Below are 21240 nucleotides of genomic sequence, written 5' to 3'. Positions count from 1 at the left end.
TCCGGAATCAGTTGAGCTTCTGCACAGGATTTGCAGCACTCTCGCTCTCTCACTCTCGCTCTCTCCCACTCTCGTGAGAGAGAGGCACTTAGTGCGCTCTGCTCTCTGTGCTGTGCCACTATTCGCCTTTTGCAGACTGTGGCTCCGCAGCCTTTGGGCTCTCCAGTCTTTTGCTGACTTTCAACGTTGTCGGTTGTCGCTGTCGTCGTCGCCGTCGCTGTCGCCGTCGCCGTCGCCGTTGTCGTTGTTGACTGCCATTATTTTAGGCTATTCCGTGGTCGTTGTTGTTGCTGTTGTTGCCGTTGTTGCTGTTGTTGTTACTGCTGCTGCTGCTACTTTGCGTTGCACGTCGCTCGCCCCCTAGCCGCGCCCCCTTGTCGACCAGTTCGCAAACGTGCCGCGAACGCGTGTGTCTCCTAGCCCAGCCTGGCCTAGCCTATCTCTCTGCTCGCCCATGTATGTGAACGTGTGTGTGCGTGTGTGTTGAAGGCAGCAGCATGGCCCGCAAAGACAGCGCAAAAAAACGTTGCATACTTGCGGACGCACCGAATAATGATTTTTGCGTGTGTCGAAATGAAATGCGGAATGCCAATTGAAAATCAGCTGGAAAATCCCGAATTCGAATTCATTAAAAAGTGACAAAGTGACTGAAACAGAAACAGAAACAGCACGAGGCGGAAAAAGGAAAAGAAACAGAAAAGAATCGAACTGGAGAGCAAAAATATGAAGGCAGCCAAAACGAAATCGACGCTGAAATACAAATCTGACATTGGCAGGAGCACGCAGCACACGCACACACACACTGACACTCACGCTCACACACACACATGCAGAGGCGACAACAGCCTGCGTCCTATGCCCAACATTTTGGCCGATGAATGAACTGACATAAAGCTTGACGAGCATAATACACACTCACACTCACACTCATACATACACACATACACACACACTCGCGCAACATTTAAAAGCATATAAAAAGGCAATTTTCGTAGATTTTTGCGTGCCCTTGTCAAAGTAAGAGAAATCGAAATAGAAACTTCCTAGTTGAAACGTGCCGCGCATTTGCCACATGAAAAATCAGCATCAGCTGCAAATCAAATAAAATATAACAAATAAAATACAATACGAAAATCCAATCCAGCAAAAAAAAAAAAAAAAACACCAAACAAAGGTGGGTCAAGTGCAAAAAAAAAAAAATAATAATAAAAAAAAAATATATATATATATAGAAGAAAATTTCATTTTATTTAACTAGTTGTATACACGAATGTAGCCGCCCACAACAAGAATTCATAGCACACTTTGCAGCGCGCTGCTGTTGTTCAACTAAGCCCCAAAAATAGAGCAAACGATTACAGCACACACACGCACACGCACACTCACACAAACAGGCACACAGGCATATGCATATGCACACATTACACATTTACATATGCAGCGCAGCATAAATCATAAAGCTTTGGACAGCTCAAATTGTAGCCAAATGTCAATATAACACTTTTAAGTGGAGCCACTGAGCAGTAGAATAAGTGAGAGAATGTGGAGAAGAGAGAGGAGAGAAGAGGTGAGCAGCAGAGTCTATGTGTGTGTGTGTGTTTTACATAGGCAAGCCCAACGTGTTTTTCCAACAAACAACAAAATGTTCACAGACACATACGCACGCACATACATACATACACACGCACACTTACACACATACAGGAAGCGACAGGCGGGTCGAAGGGCGTGCTTAGGCAAACTCCTGTCTGCAGCAATTTCACTTCCTTGAAATCCATTGGTCCAACAACAACAACAACTCGCACTCAGTTTTATACTCACTCTGATGCTCTCTCTGCCCACTCACACTCGCATGGCTGTGCAGCGTCAGTCATAGCATGGCTTACATGCTCTCCCGCTCTGCTCTCTATTCGCTCTGTACGCAATCGCTCGTTTCAATTCGCTCATTTCAATTCGCTCGTGTCAATTCGCTCTGTTCCAGCTACAGCGTGCACAGCGCGCTCTCTCACACTCTCACAGTCCTTTTTTCTGCTCATATTACAGCGTTTGGGCGCTTGGCTCATTTGTTTATTTTTAGTTGCTGTCATAGTAGCTACACACACTCACACACATACACACTCAGGCCCTCCCACTCACTTGATTGTATAGCCCCAGCCACTTGTGTGTGCAATTAAGTTGCAGTTAGGCTTTCGGTCATTATTAATAGAGTAGGCGCTTGCTTGGCAGTTACATGCGATGACAGCCAAAGTTATTCCAAGTTGCGCTCCAAGTCGTCTAGCCCCCAAAATTAGAAATCAAAAGTGGTTCAAGGTCGTGCCCGTGCCACATGCTGCAATCAAATGGCTAAACGAGGTTGTTGCACCGACCACCAAGACAGGGAAGAGCGTGCACGATAGAGGCAGAGTAAGAGAAAGAGGGAGGGAGAGAGCGAGAGCGAAAGATTGAGGGCATCCCACTCTTAATTTAATGCCCGCATTAAACAGAAAGCCAAACGAAGATTTGTGTGGCGAAAGTGAAAACGTTCGCTTGGGCTCGCTTTGGGACTTGGGGCTTGCGTGTCGCGGCGCTCGCGTCCATGACATGTCGAGGCCTCCGTTATGGAGCTCACGTGTCAGGTGTGCCCCAAACAACAGCCAACAGCCAACAGCCAACAACCAACAGCCAACAGCCACTGCGGTGTTCATTTCAGCGAGACGAGCATAAACACATATAAACCAATGATATGCATAACAAACACACACACACACACACACACACACTCACACTCAAGCACTCACACACAGCTCACTAAATATCCCGTTAGGAGCTTACGTAAGCAGCAGAGCAGCAGCTGCCTATCATTAGTGTCGAGCACCTTTTTTTCGGGAATTAACAAGCGCTGGCAACAGCTTGCCGAGCCGCCAGCCTAATGAGTCCCTAATAGATCTGTCAAGTGCGTCCTTTCATACGCACACTCATATGAATATCCTTCACATCCTGTTTAGTAGCGCGTATTTAATTGTCTGATGTATTTGAAATAATATATTACCCAAAGGATATTACGAATATGAATAAAATACGAGCAAGTTGTACGTAGATCGCAAACTTTGATTGAAATGGGATTAATTAACTATTCTTGGAGTGTTTCTTCTCTTGTCGAACTCTCAATGTACTCCATAAAAATGTATACGACTTGTATTAAAACACCTTTAACACATTTGCCTGGACTTCAAATATCTGTAATATTTCATATGGGAAAATTTTACTAAAAACAGTTGCTAGCCTCTGTGAAGTGCCGACAACTGATATTGATTGATAAATACAGGCGGCTAAATCGAATGTAAAATAAACCAAACTGAAACAAACTTTACATCAGTCTTAAGCACAAGATCTGTTTATGGTTCCCAAGTATAGCAAATAAAACACTTGAAATTTGGATTTTACATTACGACCTTTTTATGTACGAAAAAAAAAAAGTGCCACTATCAATTTTTAAAAGGAAGACAAATACAAAACACGTATTATCAAAACTCTATACAGCGAACCAACCAAACTGCAGTCGGCCGTCCTAGGAAAAGTAGCTGTCGCGCTGCACCCGCATACGCGATGTCTGAGCGGGCATGATATGGGGTGCCAGAAGATTTGCATTTCTCCGCGAATCCTTTTCCATATTTGGATGTTCGGCCTTGCGACTCTGAATCGAAACTCTCGGCTCGGGTGTACGATAATATTCCGTGGATCTTACACGCGGGTACAATTCACACTGTTGCTGAGATTATATAGCTTCTATATATTTAAATACGAATTTTATATACCTTACCTGTTGCATGTTCATTTCGAGCAGATACAAAAAAAAAAAAAAACAAATATCAATAATTTTTTTACACTAAAAATTTTTAAAACTTAAACTGAAAAGGAAAAAAAAAATATAGAAATTTTCTGCTCTGAAAATATTTTTGGATTTTAAAGAAAAAGTAGAAATGTTGTCCGAGAAAGGCAGTGTGGAACTATGACTATGAAAGCATTGGGGCTAACACACGTACAGCCCGGCCGAGTGAGTTATCATAGCCTACTTTGTGTTTGTTTTTCTCTCCTCTTTTTTTTTTAGGTATAATTATTTTATTGATGTAATTATTATTTATACATATTTAATTTATTGCCTTGTTTACTAAGCAGCTATTTGCCAAGGTAATTGATTATTTATTAGCAGTCGCAATTATGGCCATCAACTGAGCACGAAACGTGGCTAAAACGTGGGCCAGAACTGTGTGTTTTGGCCCATTCACGAAGCTAACCGCAAATCAGAGCTAGTCGCTTGTAATCGTTGCTACCTTCAATTTAAAAGTATTCAGACATTTTTGGATATGCGGCTAGAATCGTGGGAAATCGTCAATACTATAGCTTTATCACATATGATAGCTACATAGAAGCTATCTAAAATAGTACCCTGATACTTGATGTAGCAGATATATCAATGCAATTACAGCGTATAATAAACATGAAGAATGAATGTGTTACTCAACAAATGTGCATAAAAAACACTTCGTCCCCAACTTTACCCGATTGGCACAGTAGAGGCGTGGTAAATAATATCGCTGACCCTCTGCTGTATGCCCTGATTGCCATTAAAGCGACCCAAACTATCAAATAAATGAGAGACTATTAGTTCATATGAATGAATTTATATGTTTCATTAGCCTCTCTTAACGTTTGGGTTGAGCATTTGAAGGTTTTACCTTTTCTACGCAAATCTATTGGTGTATACGTAAATAGATTTGTTGGCTATTCTATATTTACTATAGGTTTTTATTTGTATAACGAATTTAGCAGAAACTTAAGGCATTATATTTAAATCAGTTATAAACGAAGAGCAGATTGGCAGCAGAAACAGTAAAGGTATAAAGGTATATACTTCTTTTTATAACTGTATAAAAAACCTTTCTCCTCTTACTATAATGCAATATAGGGTCTGCCACGCCTCCCTCTGCTTGTTAAATATGTTAAGACATAACGTTTATACCCTGATTTTGCATTTTTAGTGGTTTCATGGTATAATTAGGAGGTGAAAGCAGTCATTGCATACTTTTACTTACTTTACTTTGCATACTTTTTGGCTGAAAATGAAAAAGAAGTGAAAATGTTAGTTAACACAAAGCTCTGAATTTGTTAACATAAAGTTAACATGTTGTTAAAAGAATTATGTTAACTAATAGAAAAAATGCAAGTCACTATTGACAAACAATTTCCTCGGGCACAGACAGGGGCCAGTGAGGAGCGTATTTCAGCTCCACATTTATCCGAAGTACCAGGCGAACAGAAATGAATAGCAGGGTGGAAAATTCCCATTAACAGTACATTAACAGTGCACTGTTATGATTCTGTTACTTAACAGAAACTTAACATAAAACTGTTACTTAACATAATTATGTTAAGTAAATGTTAAATTAACAGTGTTATGTTAATTAACATTTTTCATCCTACTCTTGATTTCTGATCGCCTGGTACTTCTGAAAGATGTGGAGCTAAAAAACGCTCCTCACTGGCCGCTGTGTGTGCGAAAATTGTTTGTTAATAGTGACTTGCATTTTTTCTATTAGTTAACATAATTCTTTTAACAAAATGTTAACTTTATGTTAACAAATTATTAACTTTATGTTAACTAACTTTGTTATGTTAGCCCAATAGTAGCATAACAGCGCACTGTTAGGGAATGTTAATGAGCACTTCTCATTTTTGGCTCTCTCCTACTGCTACTACTCAATGATGATCGCCTGGTATTTCACACGCATCACGTGGCGTTTATTTACTCTTGGTAACTGCTCAACGAGCATTTCCCTACTCCTATTATTTGTTTCCCCCCGTAAATAAGAAGACCATGTTTATTTATAATTTGGTATGTTTTATTTGGTATTTTTTGAAGTATTATATTAGACATGTATTACAATAATTAAAATAGAGTATGATTAGTTATACATAAATATATGCTGTTACATTTTTTGGGACTTATTGTGTTAGATTACAACGCATTTCGAGCTTTAAATCTTAACTAGAAAAGGGGCCTGTAAGCCAACATATTTTTGTAAGCAAGCTCGTCAGATTTCCCAGCTGTCCAGATGGTGTTAACTTTGGTCAGATTGGCTTGGATGCGCTGCCACTGAGGCGCTAGTCATGTAACGATCATCATTGGACTGCATTCAGGAATATTGCTGAAAAATATAAAAGACATACACATATATTAGCTATCAAGCTCAATTTTGTATAGAATATATTTTTTATATAAAGAGTGCAGACGTACAAAATGTTAATTATGTCTACATTGCTCGACTCTGCTGTTAATGGTCAACAAAAATACAAATATTTGTTTTCAACTTAAAAGCTTTGTTTTGCATTTTACATGCTTAATGAAAATTCCACAAAGTGCAGTGAAAACTAATTTCCATTAAAAATGAAGAGGCTACTTTTAATGCTGCCAATGAAGCCTTCTATTAACCTCAATGGAATACACTTAAGCTCCACTTCTACCTCCTCAAGTCGAGTCATCTCGAGACCCATTTGGTAGCTGCTCCTCCTACGCTGCTGCGCTGCATTAATTACCCAGTGGGAATAATTATGTAAAGTCTGAAATGAAGAAACGAAAAAATCATTATGCATTATGTTTTAGGCGAGAAGAGTTGGCAGCTGCAAAGTACGCTGCATTTTAATTGAACGCCGCAAACGACGCGACCCGGAATCCTGAACGGCTACGGAAACGGAAGCCAATGAAGTCAACATAAGCGTTAGCAACGTAGACGCTGACGGTGCCCCAATGGCCCGCCCTGCTGCTGTTGCTGCTGCTGCTGCTGTTCCTACTGCTTCTGTCTGTGCTGCACGTCTGCTAATGAAATATTCATTCGTAATCGATAATTCCGCAACGGGCAGGGGGCTACGGGCTAGGGCGACGCGGCGGCATAATAAGGCAGGCAGAGCGCCAATCCGACAGCAGCTGCTAGCTAAGCCGTCGTATCCCCTACCCCTACCGATCAGCCCGCCGTCCGGCGACCTCATACATATAAATGTGTGTATATATGTATGTATCTTCCGCATTGAGCGTCGCCATTGAGAATTTGGGCCGAGAGTCTTGTTGTCTGCACGGCATTACACAGGCCAGGCCACACACAGTCCAGCACCGTCCACAAGTCGAAAGTTTACAGTGCATAGTAGACAAAAATGGCCATATTTCAGCTAAAATTTATACGCAATTCGAGGTTTCAGAGTCGCCGACTGACTGCATAAATCGCGCTGCTCCACAGCATTTGATGCTGCCTCATGGCACACGCGGCGTATGGGTGATAAGTGGCAGCAGTTGCCACAGGTCAACTCGGTTCATTGGTATTATCATAAAGGATAACATTGTTATCCCCAACCAATTTGAATAGATTTACTATAAATAATGAAGTTTCATTCAATAAACATTGTACAAATGGCAAAAAATGCGAACGAGATTTCAGCATTGCTGTAGGGCTCATACTGAATGGGAAATATTAAATTAAATGGATAGTATAAAAGATAAATTTATAGGTCTCCTATATTCAAGGATAAGCATAAGTATTAAGCAAAGGCCAAAGGCTATCATTGCTATTCTATTTGGAATCTTTGATTTTTATGTGTGAATCATTATTTGATTTTTAATTCCTTTCTATTTTTATACCCTGAACCCATTTTCAATGGGAAATCAGGGTATAATGGTTTTGTTGAAATGTATGTAACAGGGAGAAGGAGGCGTGGCAGACCCCACAAAGTATATATATTCTTGATCAGGGTGACGAGCTGAGTTGATTTGGCCCTGTCCGTCTGTCTGTCCGTCTGTCCGTCTGTCCGTATGTATGAACGCGTCGATTTCAGAAGATATAAGAGCTAGAGACTTCAAATTTTTTTTAAAATGTCCGTAATTACAGCGCGCATATCAAGTTTATCATTAAAAATCGATAACTCATCCCGATCTTTTTTTATCGATAAAAAACCTTATCGAAACCCAGTTATAAAATTATATCTTCTACACCTTTATTGCTAGAGTCTCCAAATTTTTAATGTATGCTTATATGCAATTTATACAATTTCGGTTTTTGTTAAAATTTACCCCCCACCTCTAAATTCACCCCCTCACCCTCACTTTTGTAAAAAGCGTATTTCAAATACTAGAGACTTGTGCTTTGGCAATTACATGTATATTCATGTTATAATCATAATCTGAAAGTTTCATGAAGATCGTACGTCCATTAAAAAAGTTATTAAACAATTAAGTTCTCATAGTAAGCGCACACTGCAGCCCATGCGTGTTTATGCTTGGGTGCTTGTGTGTGTATGTGTGTGTGTATGTGTGTGTGTGTCTGTATGCGTGTGTGTGTATGTGTGCCTGTGTGTGCGTTTGTGTGTGTATGCATGTGTGAGTGTATGTGTGTCGCAGTTCGCAGTTCGCAGTTCGTGTCGTGTTTCTTATGTAAGCTGAAAGACGCGAAAAATTATTGAAATATCTATTGCTCCAAGGGTTCAGGGGATCTCGTAGTCGAGCAGTCTCGACTAGAGCTTTTTTACTTGTTAATATTATTATTATTATTATTATTTACTGCTGACAACAAGAGAACTTAATGCATATTATATAAGTATATACGCTATATATCTCTTGTGACTAAGTAAAAGTACTTTGTTTTCACATCAGCTCAGCTGAGCTTTGAAGCCGAAATTAAGCCAGCTTAAGTGACAAGGAGCTCATCTACAAAAAACTAAGCCGAAATGTCACATACAAAAATAAAAAAAAAATAAAAAAAAATGTCTAAGAAAGACTAAGCTTAAATGCTAATAGATTTTCACATATGTATACACATATCTAATGACCAAAAAAAAAAAGAAAAATCAATTAAATAAATATTAAAATGCATCAAAGCCGAACTAAAATCCTGATTGATATCCACATATTATTGCTATATTAAAATATAGTCAACAAAAAAATCAGATTTATGTCTATGTGTGCGTGTGTGTGTGGCTTGGCCCCACGCCCAAATAGCAGCCCATTAGAAATTCTATTAAAAGTTATTTACGGTGCAACTTTCGGTCCATTGAATGCGACAAAGGCTGGCTGGCTCGAGTAGACGTACTTATGTATATACACACATACATGCATGCTTATATACATATATGTATATGTAGAAAAAGTTATATGAGGTCTACTCGTAATATGAGCACAAGCTCAAACAAAGGCCGAGCATTGTCTATGCACGTTCATAAATAAGAAATGCAGCAGCGTTGGCACCTCAAATGAACCCCCAACCCCCAGCTGTGGCTGTGGCCCCAACTGCTGTTGCAGCCCCGCCCATTTGGTGTCCAGAGTCGAAGCGAAGCAAAGTCGAAGTCGAAGTGGAAGTCGAAGCGAATGAAGCATTGACAATAAATTTGCATGCAAAGCACTTCCGCTAGGTGGCGCTGCAGGCGACACAGCCCCCCCTTGCCCAACTATGAGGCGGATCAGAGTGGCAAAAGCCCTTGCCCCGAGCCCAGCAAGTCAGTTTATATGCAGATGAGCATAATTGATTTCAAATTGTGCAAAAAAGCCTCACAGACATCGGATGGGGTAGGCAGGCGAGCAGTTGAAGGGCGCGCTTCATTGTCTATGGCTGAAGAGCCTAATGCTATAAGCGCATTGCCTCAATAGATAGAGCACGTCTGTAGATGAAGATGAAGATGGCGAGGATGATGATGGGGATGAAAGATGCGATGAAAGGCGAGCGCGCACTCATTAGACACTTGATGCAGTCACTGCCTATCTGCAGCGATAACAGGGCACAGATAAGCAGGCAGAGCAGCTGAGAGCTGCTCAGAGGAGAGAGGAGAGGGGCGGAGGCTGGTGCTTAAACTGGAGCAAGGACAACGGTGGCAGCAGCCGCCACAGCAGCGACAACAACTTCACGTTCAAACAACGAGCGAGAGCACAAATGGTTACATTGCCTGTCGACTCTCGCACACACACACACACACACACACATACACAGAGTGGCACACGAACAGCCACAGTATCGCATATGTGCAGCAGGCAGTCGGGCAGGCAGCTGCCTGTGGCATCCTCTGCAGCAGCAGGTTGACTGGCCAGCCAGCTGCAGCTGCCCACTTTTTGCTGTCCCGCTGCCAGCAGCGAGTCCTTGTGCTGCAACAACAGCAATGACAAGCTACCTTCATTTGTGTCCTGATTATGACAACTCAAGGAAATGCGGCCAGCCAGGCAGTCAGCTTCTGGCAGGGCCTGAAATGTACCAAAAATTCTCCATGGAGTTGCTTTCATGCAGGCGTCACAGCACATCACATCACACCCACACACACACACATCTGGTTTGCCTCTGTGTTAATTGCCTGGGTGTGTGACATAAAAAAAGCATGCATACGCGCGGGGGCCAGGTCGAAATTCAATTTGATTTCATTTCGAGTTGGCAGCCAACTGAGCCAGCTGACACAACTCGGCTCGTATCACAATAAAAATCAGACAACATCCAAATAAACCAAATGTGGCTTTGCGGAGCTGAGGTCGGCCCCTAAATGCTCTTGCGTGGCTCATGGTATTCACTGATGATATCTATGACTCAATTCCAGCGAAATATTTCTAAATGAAAATCGTTTTCGTTCAGCGAACATGCGGAGCTCAGCTACATACGCAACAGTGCTGCCAAATACCAAACTAATATCAAATGTGCTAAATATGCCAGCATATTAGTTTCCTTCCATGTGCAATATGCTGGTATTTGTTATAATTGCCAATTAAACATGCAACAGCATGGAATCGGAATGCCTGACAGACATGTTGGGACAAATGAGAAAATGTTGGCACGAGTAAAGTCTATGGATAGCCTCATGAATTACAAATGTTGCTCAGTGTGCAGCATAGTATATTATTTACATACATATCTATTTATTTATATAATTAAATAAACATGTGCATATATAAAATTAAGTTTTCTCTATAAAATGTTTGCTTTGCGAAGGCAATATTCATTAAATATGGAATGACTGATGTACAATTCTGCTAAATCAAATAAATTATTATACTAAATAAGGGAAATGTAAATGTTTGTATGAATTAAAGATTTTGCTCAGCTCAAAAATCAAAGTAAAATACATAATGAAGTTGTTATTATTTTTAGAATTTTCACTTTAGGAATGCAGCTTTAAGGCCAGATTTATGAAATAGTGAATATTTTTCAGGATATTGAGCAAATTATTACTCATAATATTTATTATACAATACATTATTTGTTGTTGATAGATATCGGAAGTATTTCGAGATGCACTACAATATGCTCTCGGCATACAATATTTTCTGTTGGTTGATATATATTCTGATAAGATATATTTTGAGATGTACTACAATACGCTCTTGGCTTGATTGTGCTCAAACAAGCTTTTCATAATAGACACTTCAGTCCCTTATATAGCTGCTTGCCCCCTCTCGTACTCAATCCTCTTGGAATAGCCAACACGGCGCATGAGTAACATGAATGGAAGAATCTTTTATAATCTTACTATAATCAATATCGCCGATGCTTAACCGACTACCATTTCTTTGCAGGCGCAGGCAACGGCCACGCATAGGACTAATAAAGCAAACGTTTGGGCAGAGGCGAGCCAGTCGTGGACGCGATAGAACGGCGCCGCAGGCATCAAATTTTGTACGCCCAGGCCACGCAACGGTGATGTGGGACACATCCCGCAACGGGCAATGCAACAACCCCAACGTTATATACCGTCTGTATCTGATCTATATGGCACGGACGAGATAGAACTGCTGCTGGACGAGATACGTGAGCTGGAGCTGGAGCCGGTCTGCTGTCAGCTGGACGATGAGCAGGACTTTGAAATAGCTGGCAGCAGAGCCGGCGAGCTCTCGCTCTCACTCGAATCGCCGCTGGGCACGTGCACCTCCTGGGACTCGCACGCCAACTACAAACAGCAACAACAAACGCCGCTGCCATGGGGCGTCGCCCTACACTGTGATCCGCAACACTTGAAAACGCCTACAGGGATTGTGCGCATACTACTGGTGGTAAGCCGTGGCCATGGCCAGAGACTATCATCTGGGCAGTTCTTAACCAGTTTATTTATTATCCTGCGCTCTGCTCTGCAGTTATCCTCGGCCGTCTGCCTTGCCTGCGAGTGCTCCGCGGGCACCGTGCAGGTGGGCCTCTTTCTACTGCCACTCATCGGGCGCCTCAGGCTGATGGTCTTCTGTGCGCTCTTCTCGCTACTCATCACATGCCTCATGATCTTTCTCGATATATCGCACATAGCGCTAATGTTCCCATTCAACTGGACGAAGGTGGTGCGTATACGTAGTCCCCCTCCCTCTCCCTCCCTTTCTCTACTTAAGATCTAATCTCTCTATTCTTCCTCTAGAACACGTGGATGTACCTGAGCATTGGTTTAATATTTATTTTGAGCTCCACGCTGCTCGTCCACATGGTGCTCTATGCGACCGAGTACACCTGGGTATCCAAGCACTCCAAGGACACGTTACTAGCCACAGGCGTAAGCAGCTCCAAGATCCACTATGGATTCATCTTAATTTCCGTGTACTTTCCCTTAGCTAATTGGCTACATTTGCGCCTTGGAGGCGCTCCTCTTGTCGGGCATCGCCTCCTGGCCCTGGTCGCAGTATCGCCAGGTGCCCGACGATGCCAGCGAACTGTTTATCGAGGATCGCGAAATGACGCCGATGAGCCCCATCAACAGCACCGATCTCCAGCTACAGCCAGACACTGGCCACAATCTGACGCCCTATCAGCACAGCAGCCAGACCAATGGCAATGCAACGGCGCCCGATGCATACAACCAACAACAACAACAACAATCGTCCTATAATCAAAAGCCTTATATACCTGGTGAGTTGCAGCTGGACTTGCTAGAAATGCAAATCAAATAACACAAAAATTTATATTCATATTAATGGTTATAACTTGAAAAACCCAAAGTTCCTTTCTATTCATCAGACTTGAACTAGGAGCTAGCCTGAATCAAGTAGAAGACTAGGTATTCATAGTATATTAAATCATATGATTCAAAAGTTTTAGCTAAACCCTAATATATTATGCTATGCTAAAGTACTGGTACTATAGTACCTTATGCTATTCGTATAAGAACTTTTGGGAAGAAAGATATGTATATGATATGATGTACTGAACATGTAGATCATTAACAGATATCTATTATAACAATTGTAGATTCACAATGTAGTAGATTTAAATACATAGATTAAGCTCATATATGTTTATGGTACTCCGGTACAGGTACTCCACAAATCCTATATTGGGAATCTACAATTTCGAAATATACAAAAATGAGGCCATAGATAGTTATAAAAAGATAACCTACCCTAGAAAATTGAGAGCATGTCCCTCAAATATATTCTGAATTTAGCTCTGCAGAATTTAGTGAAGCTGGTTACAGCAATTACAGTATGTTAAGTTAGCTAACATGATACACAGAATGCTTAGATCTAGCCCTATGACAACTACCCCGAAGAGGTAAAATTTTTATACTACTAGTTCCTAGCAGGACTCCCTAATCGATGTCGATATCGATAAATCGATACAGTAACTCTAGAATATTTATATATGTTAAAGTATTATCTTAATGGCTTTTGTTTAAAGGAAGCCTAAATGTATGCTGCAGTATTTTTGTAAGATGGTGTTTCTTGTGGTGGGCATGATTTGATTTGAAATCATTTCCAGTATGAGTATTTGCTAAAGCTAAATAAATAGAATATAGATTCTAAATCTATTTCAATTTGATGTTTAAGCTATAGAGTTTATTTACTAACTAACCAGTCTACTCTCGTCTCGCCTTCTCTCGATTGCAGCCAAACGACCCAATGAGCTTAATCAGCGTCCGACATTGGGTCACACACAAACCGCACGGATAAAACCGAATCAGCGTTATCGCGAGGGCTATCACTACCAGCCGGTTGCCACGTCCACGTCCCGCCAGAGTCCCACGTTCGTTGTGGGAGATGATCTGGGTGCCGGTCCATCCACATCCCGTTCCAATGATAATTCTAGTGCGTGATAGTTTTTATTCCTCAGCGACAAGAGCAACAACAAATTTATATAACAAACACTTTGTCCACAAGAATAATGTTGAGGTTGCATTTTGGTCAATGTAAAACAAAGAGAGAAGAAAACAAAGAAAAGAAAACAAATTGTTGATTAGTTTAAACAAAAGTAAAAGCAAAACTCGTAAAGTTGAAAAACAAAATGCAAGCAAAAACAATAATAAATTTAATATCTGTGTGTGTGTGTGTATTTACGAGCAGAACTTTAAAGAATTTAAATCAAGATGAACAAGAAAATGATAAACAAAATATATAACAAAAGAATATAACTAAGTTAAGAGGCATTCAAAGTATAATTGTCGCATAGGACCCGAAAACTTGAGCAACATTTGGTTAGTTGTACAAAATTTAATGTTAGTCGAAACGAATTACAAAAATTGAGAGAAATATCCCTAATTTGAATGTGAGGAACACAAAAAATTGGCAATGCTTTGGGCCGATTGCACTACAAATAGTTGAAAAACAAAATAAGGATACACAAAATTTTACGACAAATTCGGAATGCAAAAAATTCAATTTGAGAGATGACAAAATACATTTAAAAGAGTCGCATATGATGAGCATGGAATGGAAAATCAACTTGTTATAAACGTAGTTTTGCTTATTTTTTAATAAAAACAATAATTCAAGAAAAGCCAGAGAATAATATATACTGAAATTTTTTGTTAATTTTGTAGTCTTTTTTCATTGTTTTTCGAAAACAGCTTCAAGTTGAACTTTATTAAATGCAATTTGGGTTTACTTCAGGCCCAGATCCTTTTCGATGGTGTGCGAGCAGACGGCCATCATTTGGTCCTTGACATTGAGGAAGTTGTCCACCGCCCGCGGCTTGGCCTCGGGCCACGCGGCCAAGTCCCGATAAATGGGACGGCAGAACTTCATGCGGAAGTTTGAATTGGCAAACTCGATAATCTCGTCCAGGCGCTGGATAAGACGAGCACGTATGATCAAGCGATTGAGGCGGAAGCGCACTTCGGCATTCTTCGACTTCTTGAGATTGTACGTGTTTTCCAGTAGCTCAATTTTGCGTTCGTTTAGCTCCACAATGTCTTTGCACTCAATCAGTTTGCCTAGGAACTCAATCAACTGGTGTATGGAAATGGGCTGGTTGATGTCCGTGCTATTGGCCAGTTCATCCACAGTCTTTGTGCTCCACTGGCTGGCAAGGTTCTTAGTCACATTTGCAAGGGACTCATCGAATCTGTAAATAATATTTAATATCAAATATTTCTGTCTATATTCTCCCATTAAATCTATCCTACGTACTTTGGTATAATAGGTGGCATGCCCTCGCACTTCAGCCACAATTCCCAGTCAACAAGACCTAGTTTATCCTTCTTGTCCGTATCCTTGAAATAGTCGTACAAGGCCCCCTTAAAATCATCCGTCACAATCGACTTGTACGCAAACTTCTTCAGATAGTCGCGCAGGAAGGGCTCAAAGACAGTGGGACCTCCCAACAAATCCTCCAAATAGCGCAGGAATGTCGAGCCCTTGATGTAAGGTACAGACGAGAATGCATCATCCGGTCCACAGTTGCTCAGATCAACCACGAGTCGTGTAAGCTCCGGTGTGCCAGCCAATTGAGTTCGTAGCTGCAGAACAGAAATCATGGTTCATAATAAATCAAATATAGATAGTAGAAGTTACTTACACACTCCTGCAGCTCGGTGAGGTTGCTCAGCATGCGGAAGTCCAGCTCCTTGGCGCCCTGCATGCGACCCACAATCTTGGACTCGACGAAGACAGTGAAGCCCTCGTTTAGCCAGAAATGCTCAAAGTTCTTGTTGGTCACAAGATTCCCCGTCCAGCTGTGTGCGATCTCGTGGGCAACCACATTAGCCAAGGACTTATCGCCCGCTAGCAGAGTGGGCGTGACGAAGGTCAAGCAAGGATTCTCCATGCCACCAAATGGAAATGAGGGCGGCATCACAAGTAAATCGTACTGCTTCCACACGTAGGGTCCACACAAATCGGAGGCGGTCTTCAGCATAGTAGATGTTTCCGAGAACTCCTCGGCGCAGGCATCAACGATAGCCTCCTCGGCCCACACGTTCGAGTTCTCGCCCAAGCGGCGGGACACAAGTTTGCCAATGGCGATGGCAACCAGATACGCTGGTATGGGCACTTCCTGTTTAAAGTACGTCTTGCCCGGCTCGTTCTTATCGATCAGAGCACTCATCAGCGCGGTCAACTCCTTGGGGTGCTCCACGACAGCATCGTAGGTGAACTTCACAGCCGGTGTGTCCTGGCAGGGCATCACGGAGCGAGCATGTATAGCCTGGCATTGCGAGAACATGTACGGATGCTGCTTGCCCAAGGTCTGGTTCGGGTTCAGCCACTGCAGCCCACTCGCGTTGTTAGCCGTCTCGTAATCAATACGTACGTTAAGACTGCGCGATACAGATATGTATGATTATAAGTGGCATTATTTACAGGTGCCATATAGATTAGCTCGCTAGCGGGCTTATCGAGTGCTCCCCTACCTGCCCTTCGCTGTGCCGGCTGGCAACTCCAGTGTAAGTTTCTGGCCCACATCAGGCACGGGATCGCTGATGAAGTAATTGATAGGCTGCTCCGACCCACCAGCAAGCAACGTGGCATTCTTCACCTCAATGTCACGCACATCCAGAAGCTAGTTAAACAAATATCCAATTAGTTACACTATAAAGTTTTACTGCCAATTTACTTACAATGCTCTCCAGGTTGCTAGTTAGCACCTTGAATTTGTGCAGAACACTGCCGCGCAGCTTCGTTGCCTCGAAATCCACATTCCAGTGGATAGCGGTGTGCTCGGTGGTTATCTTCTCTGGCTCGGAGTAGGAGCTGGGATCGACGCTGCTCAAACGACCCATATTACGTTTTCTCACCTGATAAATGGGCAAAAGCTGCGAATGCTGAGACTCTTTTTGCAGATGTGTCGTGCACAAGGTTCGTGTGGTGACTGCAAGCAAAACAACGGAAAATGAGAGAGAAAGATAAAATGGTAAGCCTTAAACAAGTCTTCGAGAGGTGCGATAAGGTATGGCACAGCGCGATTTAATTCAACTCTCACCAGCTGTTGCGCTTGCGGAATGTCTTAAAACGCAATTATTGATGATCACACCAGTTAAAAATTGAGTGGGCGTTGCTTAAAAATTGAGTATTAATGCAATTCACTGCTGTCTGCCGGCAGACGAAAATAAAAAACAAGCCAGGGCTGCGCAAAAGCTATCGATATCAAAAGTATCGATATGCTTAAATATATTGTATTTCGTTGCTATTCAAATTGTGCTCTATCTGCTCTGGCCAGACAATAAAATCCAACGCTTAAAATTGTAAATAACAATATTATATTTTGCTTAACAATACCCTTAGTATTCGTCTTATCGCAACACATAGTCCTTGGGATAATCCACAATGGCAGGGAAATTCTCTAGCGTTTCCTTATCAATATGATCCAATCGCTGGGGCACTGTGCGAGGTGTGCGTATTTGGTTTGTCACATTCGTGAGAATCTCCTCCGGCACCTGGTCATCAGCGAACAGATGCAATCGCTGCATTGTGTGCCTGCGCTGCAGATTGCCCCTCATGGAATTGTAAACCGCCTTTTTCATGACCATCGTGGGATCCTTCTCGTGTAGCTGCCAAGCCAACGTCCAGGACGCACCACCTGGATAGCCGGTGTGGTGGAAATAGACACGCTTCACCCACTCATCGCCGGGCAACGCAATTTCTTTTGTATTGATCAGCACCACATGGTCGCCGCAGTCATCTACAAGAACAATGTCGATTAAGTTTGGTTTGGAGCATACTAGTATAAAGCTAACCTAGAACTGACCACGGGATTCACAATTCTTCATTCAATTCTTCGTTCAGCCGGCAAATGCTTCACAACAACAACAATAACAATTCAGACGCTTGTGACGTAACGAAGCGCACAGAAATTCGCGGTTTGATTTTTCACACGTTTTCACTTAAAACTATATTAAATCAAATCAGTGCTGCATTATACTTACTCATTGGATGGTAAATGGGCTTATGCAGGCCCATCAAATGTGTTTTAACCAGCTGAGCAGACTCGAAAGGATTTTGCCAGGTGCAATCGTAAATGTGCCAGGTACGCGCAAATGTTGCCCATTGCTGTGAACAATACGCTCGATTATAATGTGCAAGCCCCGCATTACATCAATACAAACCTGCACACGCTTAGCGATAGACATTGCTATGACTATTTACTATTTACTGTACTATTTAAAAACAGAATAAGAAACAGCCTCCCAGCTTATTTACGTGCTGCTCACGTGAAGTTGGCTGTGCGCAATGCTCTGCTCACTTGAAGTTGGCTGCACGCAAAAATTAGCTCACATGAGTTGAGAACACACTTGAAGTTGGTTGCGCTTCGGTAGTGCTGCCAAGCAACTAAAATTCCATACTGTCTTGACAGTCAAATGGGCGCGCAAAGTCTTCAATTTGAAATCACAAAACAACCTTTTCCTTAACAGAGCAATAGGGGCGCGTAATTTAAAATGTAAAATCCCAAAAAATACCACAATTCAATTTATGCTGATTTTTGTTATTTATTTTCGTTTGTAATTTCATTTAAACATTTTCTATAGTTACTAAAATTACTTATGCTCTGTTTATTATTAATATTATTTAAATATTATTGAAAATACATTAGTTGTTTCACGAAACAATGTATTAAACATCCTTGGTACGTTCGCTGCCTTACAGTTTGCATTCGTTTCTTGTGTATTAATGGAAATATATATATGTGTGTGTATATATATATATATTATATAAACTAACAAATAAGTCTAGATTTAGTTACAGTTTTCTCACTTACATACGTTTCCATCATATTTCTTCCTTCGATTTTCATTTTCATTTAATACAATTTAATGAACTTAACGTAGCGTTTGTTTTTTTGTTAATTCGATTTACAACTGGCCAAGTGCGATTTGTTTTTGAATTCTTTATAGTTTAGTTTACTTTGCAGTTTATATATATATACTCATATAATACACACGAGGTTCTTGTTTTGTTTTGTGTTCATTTTTATAGTCAATTTCTCGTTTTGCATTTCCATTTTGGGCTTTTAATGTACGCATATGAATTTCGATTTTGTTTTTGTATTGTTTTTTGCATTTTTAATGAAAATATATGTGTATGTATATATATATAAAATTATTTACAATTTTTGTGTGTGTTTAATGAAATTCCCTACTTGACGAGCTTGTTTTTTAATGCGAAATTATTGTTAAAACTTTTCAAGTGTATGAGCATTCCTTTTTTTTTTCTTTTTTTCTTCATATATTTCATTTTTTTTTTTTTTTTTGCGTTATTATTAATTCAAAGAACAACAAAAATATTACGTATATTACATAACAAAGAAAACGATGAAATGAAAGTTGAAACTTGAATTCGTCTCCGTGTTTTCGTTTTTTCTTTTTTCTGTGTACCGAAACCTGCAGCCGCAACAGGGGTAAAGTGTGAGAGGTAGTGTTAGAGTGTTAAGCAATAGGAATGGAGATATCGGAAACGACAGAAGAAGAATAAGAATAAGAGCAGGAGAAGGAGATATAGAGAGGGGAAGGGGGAGGGAGCCTGGAGACCCACTTCCGAATGCCAGCCAATTGGCCCAGAGACTAGTTTTTGGCACCGAATCAAAAACTGAGACGAGGCGCAACGGCTTCATCAGCCACATTGCACAAGCCCGCGAGCTGTTTGCGCTGTTTGACAGCAGTAGCAGCAGCAGCAGCAACTGCATTTGATTTTGCATCCTCAACCTCGCCATCGCAGCCGCCACGCTCCCAAGCTCAGAGAACTGATGCCGGCGAGCCGGTAACTTTCTGTAGCATTTGCATCAGCTGCTCCGTGGCCGATGGATTGCCGCCCTCGGCCATGCCCACGCCCATGCCCACACCTATGCCCACGCCCACGCCCACGCCCACGCCCACAAGATTGGCACCAGCCCCACCCACCACTGCGGACGACGGCGGCGATGAGATCGATGTGGCCGCCGATGCCGATGACGAGGAGGATGGCGTCAGCGCCAGCTTGGATTCTGGAGCAACAAAAGAAGCTGAGATTAGATTCGGTACGTTTTGTCTATGGACTGCCTTGCATACTGTCATCGCTCTCCAGGTACGTCACATACGAATCGGTGCTGTCCGGATGGTGGTGCGACGTGATGCCCGAGTCCAGGCTGCTCCCGCCGGGCGGCCCGTTCATTTGCTGGCCCGGCGGCGGGGGGTGCGGTCCCTGAGGCGGATGTGGCGGCAGCACGGGCATTCCATTCAAATCGTAGCCGTGCATCTACAGGAGAGAGAGAGAGAGAGAGAAGCGATTAATTATGATAGAATAGTCTTTTCTCGGAAGAACTAGTTCCCTATTTATTCATAACTAGTTCAGCTGCGATAGCTGGCCACTCTCATGACTCTTTGCTCACCTGGTTGACGAGCTGCTGAAATGCGGGCGTGTGCGTATTGATGGCCCCGTTGCTGTCCAGATCGGCGTGCAGGGCAAAGTCGCTTAAGGCTTTCCATGGCGGTTGATATGTCTGCACATCGAGTCCCTGCAGATTCAGCGGTGAGTCGTGTCGCACGGGTGAGCTGGCAATCATGGGAATGCCCTGCATGGCGCCGTAGCCCAGCTTGCGACCCTCCTGCAAGGTAAAGCAAAGTCACATGTGAAAAATGTCCACAGAGAGGGAGAGAGTGAAAGAGGGGAGAGCGCGTTACCTTCTCCTGTTGCATTTGCAACTTCATTTGAATAGTCTTCTTCTTGTCCTTGCAGCGTTTGTTCTGGAACCAGACGCGAATGACACGAGGCGACAAGCCCGTCATCTCAACCAGCTGCTCCTTCATTAGCGCATCAGGTCGCGGATTAGCATTGTAGCAGGTTCTGCAAAAGATTGAGTGATGCGAGATTTAGCATTGGTGGGCGGGGCTAGCTGGGCTAGCTGGGCGCATGCTCACCTCAAGGTATGCAGCTGCTTCTCGTTGAGCACCGTTCGCACTCGCGTGGGCTTCCCGTCCGAGGGACCCGATGGACGTTTATCCCTAATACTTTTGTGGGAGCCCGATTCGCTGCCTGAATCTGGAATACGAAAAAGAAGAGTTCTGTGTTGTATTTTACAATATTAAAAAAAA

The 21240-nt window shown here is 42.2% G+C and overlaps 4 protein-coding genes across 7 annotated transcripts in view; 1 reads left to right on the top strand and 3 right to left on the bottom strand.

Annotated features, from left to right (window-relative positions):
* The first annotated feature begins 155 nt into the window (after positions 1-155).
* Positions 156-14161, top strand: LOC108612087 (uncharacterized). Its single transcript, XM_089465034.1, has 6 exons — positions 156-1174; positions 11567-12040; positions 12122-12316; positions 12391-12522; positions 12581-12875; positions 13853-14161. The coding sequence occupies exons 2-6, from the start codon at positions 11717-11719 to the stop codon at positions 14056-14058; spliced, it is 1152 nt and encodes a 383-aa protein (XP_089321160.1). The 5' UTR covers positions 156-1174; positions 11567-11716; the 3' UTR covers positions 14059-14161.
* Positions 3412-4006, bottom strand: LOC108609891 (uncharacterized). Of its 2 annotated transcripts, none has more exons than XM_018001664.2 (2): positions 3800-4006; positions 3412-3748 (listed from the first exon to the last, which is right to left on the bottom strand). In XM_018001664.2, the coding sequence occupies exons 1-2, from the start codon at positions 3812-3814 to the stop codon at positions 3548-3550; spliced, it is 216 nt and encodes a 71-aa protein (XP_017857153.1). In that variant the 5' UTR covers positions 3815-4006; the 3' UTR covers positions 3412-3547. The 2 variants fall into 2 exon arrangements, with proteins under 2 accessions (XP_017857153.1, XP_017857154.1); XM_018001665.2 differs by having other exon boundaries at positions 3412-3742; positions 3800-4005.
* A 535-nt stretch (positions 14162-14696) lies between the features above and the next one.
* LOC108611757 (large ribosomal subunit protein uL13m) lies at positions 14697-18444 on the bottom strand. 3 transcript variants are annotated; one of them, XM_018004545.2, is made up of 7 exons: positions 18283-18444; positions 18103-18226; positions 16798-17048; positions 16591-16739; positions 15759-16497; positions 15371-15699; positions 14697-15305 (listed from the first exon to the last, which is right to left on the bottom strand). In XM_018004545.2, the coding sequence occupies exons 1-7, from the start codon at positions 18304-18306 to the stop codon at positions 14843-14845; spliced, it is 2079 nt and encodes a 692-aa protein (XP_017860034.1). In that variant the 5' UTR covers positions 18307-18444; the 3' UTR covers positions 14697-14842. The 3 variants fall into 3 exon arrangements, with proteins under 3 accessions (XP_017860034.1, XP_017860035.1, XP_017860036.1); XM_018004546.2 differs by lacking the exons at positions 18103-18226; positions 18283-18444 and adding an exon at positions 17160-17436; XM_018004547.2 differs by lacking the exons at positions 14697-15305; positions 15371-15699; positions 15759-16497; positions 16591-16739; positions 16798-17048 and adding an exon at positions 17414-17858.
* Positions 18445-19006: 562 nt separating this feature from the next.
* Positions 19007-21240, bottom strand: part of tup (LIM1_Isl and LIM2_Isl domain-containing protein tup) — a 29386-nt gene continuing 27152 nt past the window's right edge. The window contains exons 5-9 of the mRNA XM_018004743.2: positions 21067-21187; positions 20830-20992; positions 20538-20753; positions 20218-20404; positions 19007-20153 (exon numbers count right to left, since the gene is read on the bottom strand). Of these exons, the coding sequence (XP_017860232.1) occupies positions 19906-20153; positions 20218-20404; positions 20538-20753; positions 20830-20992; positions 21067-21187 (935 nt within the window). The 3' untranslated portion in view covers positions 19007-19905. The remainder of the gene's footprint in view (positions 20154-20217; positions 20405-20537; positions 20754-20829; positions 20993-21066; positions 21188-21240) is intronic.

The sequence above is a fragment of the Drosophila arizonae genome, chromosome 3 (assembly GCF_054131065.1).
Source record: "Drosophila arizonae isolate 15081-1271.41 chromosome 3, UAZ_ARI_1.0, whole genome shotgun sequence".
Lineage (NCBI taxonomy): Eukaryota > Metazoa > Arthropoda > Insecta > Diptera > Drosophilidae > Drosophila > Drosophila arizonae.
This window is presented reverse-complemented; position numbering and strand designations above follow the sequence as displayed.

What these genes read in the sequence shown, in the direction of transcription:
- LOC108612087 (XM_089465034.1), top strand. Translation starts at nt 11,717, where the DNA reads ATGCAACAACCCCAACGTTATATACCGTCTGTATCTGATCTATATGGC. An exon ending in CATTCAACTGGACGAAGGTG is followed by an intron (nt 12,317 to 12,390) that starts GTGCGTATACGT and finishes TTCTTCCTCTAG; the next exon opens with AACACGTGGATGTACCTGAG. An exon ending in TCAAAAGCCTTATATACCTG is followed by an intron (nt 12,876 to 13,852) that starts GTGAGTTGCAGC and finishes TCTCGATTGCAG; the next exon opens with CCAAACGACCCAATGAGCTT.
- LOC108611757 (XM_018004545.2), bottom strand. Translation starts at nt 18,306, where the DNA reads ATGTCTATCGCTAAGCGTGTGCAG. An exon ending in CTAGCAACCTGGAGAGCATT is followed by an intron (nt 16,740 to 16,797) that starts GTAAGTAAATTG and finishes TTGTTTAACTAG; the next exon opens with CTTCTGGATGTGCGTGACAT. An exon ending in TCACCGAGCTGCAGGAGTGT is followed by an intron (nt 15,700 to 15,758) that starts GTAAGTAACTTC and finishes TCTGTTCTGCAG; the next exon opens with CTACGAACTCAATTGGCTGG.